This window comes from Nicotiana attenuata, unplaced genomic scaffold (assembly GCF_001879085.1).
Source record: "Nicotiana attenuata strain UT unplaced genomic scaffold, NIATTr2, whole genome shotgun sequence".
Classification (NCBI taxonomy): Eukaryota; Viridiplantae; Streptophyta; class Magnoliopsida; order Solanales; family Solanaceae; genus Nicotiana; species Nicotiana attenuata.
This window is the reverse complement of record NW_017670623.1, coordinates 377,042-385,907: the sequence shown is the minus strand read 5'-3', so window position 1 is coordinate 385,907 and position 8,866 is coordinate 377,042. Positions and strand designations below refer to the sequence as shown.

The 8,866-nt window shown below is 41.9% G+C and overlaps 1 protein-coding gene across 2 annotated transcripts; it reads left to right on the top strand.

Moving 5' to 3' along the window:
• Positions 1-7,855: 7,855 nt before the first annotated feature.
• Positions 7,856-8,586, top strand: LOC109241633. 2 transcript variants are annotated; one of them, XM_019408387.1, is made up of 2 exons: positions 7,856-8,014; positions 8,154-8,586. In XM_019408387.1, exons 1-2 carry the CDS (start codon positions 8,006-8,008, stop codon positions 8,556-8,558), a joined length of 414 nt encoding a protein of 137 aa, XP_019263932.1. In that variant the 5' UTR covers positions 7,856-8,005; the 3' UTR covers positions 8,559-8,586. The 2 variants fall into 2 exon arrangements, with proteins under 2 accessions (XP_019263932.1, XP_019263931.1); XM_019408386.1 differs by having other exon boundaries at positions 7,856-8,056.
• The last annotated feature ends 280 nt before the right edge of the window (positions 8,587-8,866 follow it).

The following is an 8,866-nucleotide window of genomic DNA, read 5'->3' as shown; positions in this document are numbered from 1 at the left end:
GCTATGGAGATCCGGAGTTTTCTGGGTTTGGCGGGGTATTACCGTCGATTTGTAGAGGGTTTCTCATCTATTGCAGAACCTATGACCAGGCTGACCCAGAAGGGTGCTCCGTTCAGGTGGACAAAGGAGTGCGAGGAGAGCTTTCAGAAGCTCAAGACAGCTTTGACTACGGCCCCAGTATTAGTATTACCTTTAGGTTTGGGATCTTATATTGTATATTATGATGCGTCGTGAATTGGTCTCAGTATGGTGTTGATGCAGAACGGTAGGGTGATTGCCTACGCGTCTAGACAGCTGAAGGTGCATAAAAAGAACTATCCTGTCCACGACCTTGAGCTAGCAGCTATTGTTCATTCATTGAAGATAAGGTGGCACTATTTGTATGGTGTCCCTTGTGAGATCTACACCGATCACCGGAGTTTGCAGTATCTGTTCAAGCAGAAAGATCTTAACTTGCGTCAGCGGGGGTGTTTAGCGCTGCTTAAGGATCATGATATCACCATTCTGTACCATCCAGTGAAGGCCAATATGGTAGCCGATGCTTTGAGTCACTGGGCAGAGAGTTTGGGGAGCTTAGCATATCTACCAGCAGTAGAGAGGCCCATGGCGTTGGATGTTCAGGCCTTAGCCGGCCAATTTGTGAGATTGGATATTTTTGAGTCGAGTCGGGTATTGGCTTGTGTGGTCTCTCGGTCTTCTCTTTATGATCGTATCAGGGAGCGTCAGTATGATGACCCCCATACTGTTTCCGTTGCCGATGATTGTTGTCAATGGTAGCATATATTTTACGCGAAATACATAAACGGCCACTTCAAGTTGTCCTCAATGGCCAGCAAGACACCTCAACTGAGCCCATTTTCAGTTGGACACTCCTTCTCCACTAAAGTATGACCTCGTGAACCCTTCACGCTGACATGGCAAAGTGTGTGCTTTATACTTAATTCTAAGCGCGTGAAACCCTCAAAATTAAGGTTTTTTTCTTTTTTCTTTTAAATTTAACTTTATTTTATGTGGGTCCCATTATATTTTATTTTCCACACATTAATTTCACTTTCTTACCAAAAAATTTCATCTTCACCAAATCAGTAGTGCCTCTTCCTTCCGCCATTAATCCACCCCTCTTCTTCAATCTTGAAAATAATGTAACAATTAATAACAACCACTTCATAATAACAATTTCATTGAACGCCCACTTCAATTGCTCGTCTTTGCTTCAAATCAGCATTCTGGCGATAAATTTTTTGTGCTTACACTCGAAGAGTGAGGATTCAATGAGGCTAAGAACAAACAAATCGGAACAAATGGTTTTGGGATTACCTTCTAAGAAATCAAATGATTGTCTGTCGAAGGATCTTCTTGACCAACGGTGGTCATCAACGAATGACCACTGACTTTGAGTTTTACGACTCAATCAGTGGTACATACACTGATGACTACTAAAGTCGAAGAGAAGACGAATTTCGGTGAGTCAACGGATGTTTGTCCAAGTTCCGGCCGTCGTGGAATTAGATGAACCTGCCATCAATCGATAGCTCTAACTGAGAGTAATCGATTGATGTTAGTATTAGAACCAAACTGGCCGAAATTTGGAATAAATTCACAAAAGGGATGGATCTAGGTTTTCTGAAATTCTAGATCTACTAATTGGGGAATTTGGGTGGTTTTCTGGGGAAATCAAAGGTAGATTGGGACTGAGGAGGGTCTTGGGATTGTGGGGGTGAAGATTTGGGGTTGTTTGGAGGCGGCCCGCTGTGACGACCCGACCGGTCATTTTGCGCTATTGCACTTTGATCGCCAGTTCTCAGGCATGACTTGCCCCGTGTTATGTATTATGACTAATGAAGATCGTGGGTTTTGATTTTCAGGAAATTGGAAGGAATTTGAAAAAACAATTTCAGTTGAAAGCTTTAAATTTGAAAGGTTTGACCAAGAGTTGACTTATTTGTATATGAGCTCGGATCGGAGTTTTTGTGATTTGGTTAGCTTCGTTATGTGATTTAAGACTTAGGAGCGTGATCGGAATTGGTTTTCGAGGTCCGGTGTAGAAATTAGCTTGTTTTGGCGAATTCCGGTTGATAGGTGAGATTTTAGGGTCGGAATGGAATTCCGAGAGTTGCTGTAGCTTCATTATGTGATTTGTGATATGTGTGAAAAATTTCCGGTCATTCGGACGTCGTTTGGTCGGGTTTTTGATCGAATGCGTGTTTCGGATGTTTTAGAAGAACTTAGGCTTGAGTTCGATGTAAATTGATGGTTCTAGTGTTGTTTGAGGCGTTTTTATGGTTGGAACAAGTTTGGATGATGTTTAGGGGTGTGTTGGTGCTTTTGGTTGAGGTCCCGGGGGCCTCGGGGTGATTTCGGATGGCTAACGGGGAGTTTAGAGTTGTAAAATATTGCAGAAAATTGCAGCAGCTGTGCAGGGCATTTTTGGTCTTCGCGATCGCGAGCCAAGGGCCGCAATCGCATACAAGAATTTCGGCAGGGCTGAGTCTGGTTCAACGCGTTCGCGATATAGGGTCCGCGATCGCGGAAGGTTAAGATTTGGTGCACCTCGTTCGCGGTGGTACGTACGCATTCGCATAGGGGAAGTTGAGGGCCTAGCACAATTGTTCTTCGCGTTCGCACAGTGTGGGCCGCGTTCGCGTAAGTTGAGAAGTCAAGGCATCGCGTTCGCGGGTTGGGCACCGCATTTGCGTAGGCTAATTTTGGTCAACAAAAATTTTGTTCATCGCGAACGCGGAGGTTTGACCGCGTTCGCATAGAGGAAATACCAGCTGGGCAGAAGGGCGTTTTTAAAACATTTTGTTCCGCGAGCCTAAGCTATTTTCCACCATTTTTGAGAATCTTGAGAGCTATTTGGGAGAAATTGAAGAGGGTTTCGAAGCGGATTGATCGGAGGTAAGTTCTATGATCTTAAAACACGATTATTATGTGAAATTAACCTTGAAATTTATGAAAATTAAGCCTAAAATTAAAGAACTAGGGCTTGAGATTTTGAAATTTGATTTGGGGATTGATGGGTCATTTGAGCTCGGATTTGAGAGTTCTTGGTATGTATGGACTCGTGGCGAGATAAGGAACCCGTTGATGTGAAAATTTCTGAGATTCGAGAAGTGGGCCCGGGGCTCGGGTTTTGCTAATTTTGAGATTCTTGATATATTTCGATTGTTTTCGATTGGATATTGTTCCTTTAGCATAATGTGATGTATTCACTCTGATTTTGGATAGATTCGACGCGCGTGGAGGCCGATTTGAGAGGCAAAGGCGTCGCGAGCTAGAGAATTTGCCGGTTCGAGGTGAGTAATGATTGTAAATGACATCCTAAGGGTTTGAAACCCCGGATTTGCACATCGTAGTGCTATATTGAGGTGACTTGCACGCCGGATAGCAAGCGTGGGGTAGAGCACCATTGGGGATTATGACTTGGTCCGTCCCGATTGATGAATTTACTGTGTATTTGACTGAAATTACTTGTTATCATCTTAATTTGGGCTGATTTCCATATTTGGGCTTCGTGCCAATTATTTGAACCCTTCGGGGATTGTTGTTGAAAATTCCTTACTGATTTAATTATATATTTGAACTCAGTCATGTATATTTTCACTGTTTTAAAACTCAGCCAAGTTTATTATGCCTTAGACACTCGAAATGATAATTCTAAAAATACTTTGGGCTGAGCATCATGTTTTACCGTTGCCCGAGTGGCTTATGTGATTTTGTTGACTGAGTACGGCCAAGGGCCTGTATTTGTGAGGATACTTTGGATCGGGCTGCACGCCGCAGCAGTGATATACTGATATTGATATGAGACCGAGGGCCTAGTTGATATCACGAGATGGCTTATTATTGCGCTTGGGCCGTAAGGGGCCTCTCCTGGAGTCTGCACACCCCCAGTGAGCGCCGTCGACGATAAATGGAGTGGGCTGCACGCCGCAGCGATATGTGGATCGGGTTGCACGTCGCAGCGGTACTAGTACTGTTTTGGTGTGTTTACTTTATTTCATTTGTCTGCCATTACCTATTATTTGTGCTACTTCGTGTGATATCCACCGGATTGCCTGACATTATCTGTTAATCGAGTGTGGTGCCCGAAAGGCGGACCTCTATGCTTATCTGCACTATTTGTTTTGCATTTATTTTCATAACTGTTAAAAAAAGTAATTTCAAAAAGAGGTTTTAAACTGAGCTAGATATTTCTAAAGATTTCACAGCTTCATTGCTTTCTCTCAAAGGATTCTTCACTGCTTCCATAGAGCATGATGGTTTGCTTTACGTGATTTCTTACTGCTCAATTGTTATTTACCTTTATTGCTTACTGAGTTGGAGTACTCACTTTACTCCCTGCACCTCGTGTGCAGATGCAGGTATCTATTCACCCGGTAGAGGGTTTTGGCTGATCAGAGGCAGAGTTATATAAGTTAATGAGGTGACTGCCAGCGTTCGCAGCACCATTTTTCTCTCTTTTGTTCATTATTCCGGTTTTGTATATTTTAGACCTTGTAGTGGATTTACATTCTGATAGATGTTCGTGACTTGTGACACCCCGACTAGGGCTGTGTTGGGCTATATTTCCGCTAAATAATATTATAAATTCATAATTAAGTTGTTTATTCATGTTTAACTGTCTTTTTTTAAAGACGGGTTGGGTTAGTTGGTTGGCCTCGTCTTCACGAGAGGCGCCATCACGATCGGTTGCGAGGTTTAGGTCGTGACAAGTTGATATCAGAGCCTAGGTTACTAGGTCTCACGAGTCATGAGCAGGTTTAGTAGAGTCTCGTGGAGCGGTACAGAGACGTCTGTATTTTTCCTCGAGAGGCTGCAGAACCTTTAGGAAAACTTCACATTCTTGGAATTCTTATCGTGCGTACTTGATTCAGCTTGAAATGTAACTCTTGAAATTCCTTCCACGCGTTCGTATGTGCGCATGAGCGCTCAGAATTAGATGTGCCTTGATGGCTTGTGATTCCCCGATCGATGGGCGAGATGTGATCTCTGTGAGTTGATGTTAGGCCAGTTTGGAGGACTTGAGGCCGGATCTTTGTCTATGGCTTGAGCACCGAGGTACTGATTGTGTGAGTAAGCGTTTTGAACCTATATGTTCGGTATTGTCCCTATTAGTGGAAGTGGCGGTTGGATATCTATGTGATCAGTATGTCAGTACTGAGAGATATATCTATATAACTTGGGAGTGTCGAGGAAGATCTGCTGGATGATAGGTGAACTATTAAGTGTATGATTTCCATTGTGACTGGATGTGTAGCCCCGAGTTATGGGCGCGTGAAGAATACTTTTCATGTTTCCAGTTGAGAGTGGAGTAAATTTCATGTTGCGGTTTGAGTTCAGACTCAGGAAGACTAATTGGTTGTGTAATGTGTATGACGGTGGAAGGTATACGAAAATGTTATATTAAGGCGAAGCGCGTGGGTTATCCCCTAAGGGATGTTCTGAAGGGGTGTGATCCTTATGGGTATGTTAGAAGATCTCATGTGTAATTGAAGGGTACGTGTTGAAATTTGAAATTTCGGTTCGCTTAAGAGAGTGGGCTTAACTGTTGCGGGGATGAATGCGAGATTTGCAGAAGATTTACGGTACTGGATGATCTGTGTTTTCACAAACTTATAAATGATTGAGTTTAATCTCACTATGGTATTGTGGCATCAATAGAGTAAAAGTGTTATGAGTTATTGAGTGTGTCTTGATCTATGGCTTCGAGCCAAGTGGGGGAGGCTGCTGTGAGCAGTTGAATGCACGGTTAGGTGCTATGTTAGTTCCGGTTTGGGGCGTGCGAGTGAATTAGCTATAGCTAGAGTAAAGGAAAAGTTTGACAAAGGTCACATTATGCTTCATAGAGTATATGAATCACGGAATGTCTAGAGTGTTATTAGTAAAGGATGCTCGGCGCATAGAGCAGGAAGTTGTTTGGTTGTATTGGGATGAGGATTTCATTTTTGCGATATCGGAGTGCCAATGAGGCATGGGTGGTTCTTTCGTTAGGTCAGTAAGTTGTAGATTGAATAAGAGTGAATGACTTGCGAGAATAGTTCTAATGTGTTCAAGAGTCTATATACATCAACTGAGTGCTTTAAAATTGCATGTGTGATTAGAAACTGAATTTTCATTGGAAGATGTCAAGACTTGTGGTAATTTCTATAATAAATATGGGATTCTACATATATCAGTGTCAGGAGGACAAAGGTAACGGATTTTGATCGCAAGAAGTTCTTTAGAGTAAGGTGTTTCGAAATGGGGTATTTTGGGAATATTTAAGAGAGTATTCGGTGGCTTATGGGTCTTAGATAGCGTGGAGTTATGCTTGGGTCTCGTGAGGTAAACCTAGGTTGAGAGATTGTGGTAGCAAGAGGGAGCATCAAGTTAAAAATGAATTAGAAGGAATTTAGATATATGAGTAGCTTGATAGTAGACCGAATCGGTATGGTAAGGATATGATCAATTCTTTGTGTGTGTTCGAGGTAATGGGTTCTTACAGGTATTTTGCAGGAATGCTCATGGGTTTTGATGGCTTACTTAGTTTGGTCTAGTTAGAAGGATTCAATCCTGGCGGTTGAATTTGTGCAAACGGAATTGGGAGAGTTCTTGTTGATTTCTACCGTGGTTGGAGAGGTGCATTTTTCTACGAATATGAAAGGGATGGGAGGTGTAGTGATTTTTCTTCTAGATGAGATCAATGGAAGTTCTTGACTAGTTGAGTGCGTAGGTGTTTATGGCTCGGAAGGGAGATAAAAGTTTTCGTGTTATCCTTGGATGGTATGGTATATGCGATATGTTGTGGAGGATCGAGATTTGCGTGTAGCAGGTTTCAGTTCAGTTCTGAAAGGAAGTTCATAACACTCTTAGGCAGCGGGTAGCCTCAGATGATTAAGGAAATGGTATTGTTATTTGGAAGTGATTTGACGAGAGTGTAGGTTTCAGAAAAAGGGCAATGTGATTAAGTTCATGGCACTTCAGTAGTATTGAGGCACTTTCGGGCTGGATCGACTGCTGATATTCGAGTTGCTTGTATGGCACATAGGAATTTTAGGATATCTTTCGTGGAATGACTGGGTACCTGAGGTGTGATATGTATTCGGACGGCGGAATTTGTGATCAGGTATGGTGATTTGTGTGCTACATGGAAATTGGAGACCGGAAGTTCTCTTATCCAGGCTATGTTGTGGTCGTAGATCGTGTGTATCAGCACTGTTTAGTGACTACCGAGATTTGGAGGCCCGAGTGGATCTTTCTTTGCTTGGTATGTTAGATTTTGTATATGATATTTGGTTCAGATTGGTTGCCTCCGTATTGTGTTATTCTGAACTATTGCGATAAGGCAGCGCTTTTGGCTATGCCGGAAAATACCACGGATTGAGTGGCGATGTTCGACGGATTATGTCCTATTGGGATTTTATATTTCGAAGACCCAGCGGGCGGTTGGGAAGGATTTGTCTTCCTTATTTGGGCTCTTATGATGAGTGTCAGTGCTAAGGCTCCTCATGTTTATTCAGTTCCGATGGTGAGGGACTTCTCGGATGTGTTTCTTGTGGCTGGGCATGTGATTCTGCTAAGAGATTTTTGTAAGTAGGAAAGAAATAGCCTGCATTCTTAATGGAAAATATGTAACTTAAGGTATTTAACTGCGATGTCGATATTGTCCGAATGGTGCACTCAGTATTTTTGGCTGTTACAATAATGTGTGATGCTAAGTATCATTCCATTCACCATTGTGGAAAAAGTTACATTTTGGGTGAAACAAGGTGTGAGATTTTATGGATCTGAAGTTTTTGTATAAGATATTAAATAAGGTGTCTCTTTTGCTTATTATTGGTATCGTTCCTTGGATTTTTTTTTGGCTAGATGGCTGATCCAGCCCATTGTGCTCTCCTGAAGTTCCTGTTTCTACGTTCATGGGAACCGTACTGCGGATTTATTAGAGCATGGATTTTTGAAGGTAGAATTGCTGATCCTTTTAAAGAGTTCATCGTGGAAATTGTGAAAGAGCAACCTGATCATGAGCCGGGTAACACTGGAATCTCTAATGACTCCATTAGCAAGTGTTAGGGTAATGCTGTCTGTCATTGCCTAGAATTTGGAGTTTTAATTTTTTTCCAATGCTGATATGCTTATTGTGTCAACTTTGGAGTCTGTCAATATCTCAGGTGCGACAGGGAGTTTTACCTTTGTTTCTGGAGGATTGTTTACTGCCCCTTTTCCGAGCAGGTCAACAGCTTCAAATAATAACAAAGTTACTTGAGTTCTGTGATACTTTTGGACCATTTAACGGTATTCCTGAAGAACTTCCTGGCATCAATGGGTTTTCAAGCGAATTCCGAAGCTTCAGATCGTCCTTTTTATTTGAGAAAGGAACTATTGAGACAATGGTGGTTTCAAGAAACGGTTATTACCAAAGGATGCTGGAGAAAGTTGACAATGTTTTCACTAAGATGGAATTCAGATTTCGGGAGGTAATTTTTCAGAGGCCACTGTTCCAGTATCATCTTTCTTATACATCTTTTGCTTTCCTCTACAGCTGTAGGATCTGTGACTTTTTTTTTTCTTTCTAGGATAACAAGGTATGTTGAATCTTGGCTAATTGCTTGTGCTGGTTTATCTATTAGAAACTATGATTTCTGTATGATTGTTTATCCTGTTAAAGAATCTCTATTTTGATATCTTCTGAGAGATAACAAAACAAAAAAAAAATCCAGTGTAATCCCACAAGTGGGGTCTGCGGAAGGTGGTTACGCAGACATTAGCCCTATCTTGTGAAGGTAGAGAAGCTGTTTCTGATATATCTGCTAAGACATGATTAAGTAATTATTTTTGTGCTCTCTCTAACACCTTAAACTTTTCGATAAGATGGTGACATACC

Bases quoted from the DNA above. Each gene is read 5' to 3' on its own strand.
- LOC109241633 (XM_019408386.1), top strand. From the start codon at position 8,006: ATGAGCCGGGTAACACTGGAATCTCTAATGACTCCATTAGCAAGTGTT. The intron at 8,057-8,153 runs GTAATGCTGTCT...TCAATATCTCAG, and splicing joins CTCCATTAGCAAGTGTTAGG to GTGCGACAGGGAGTTTTACC.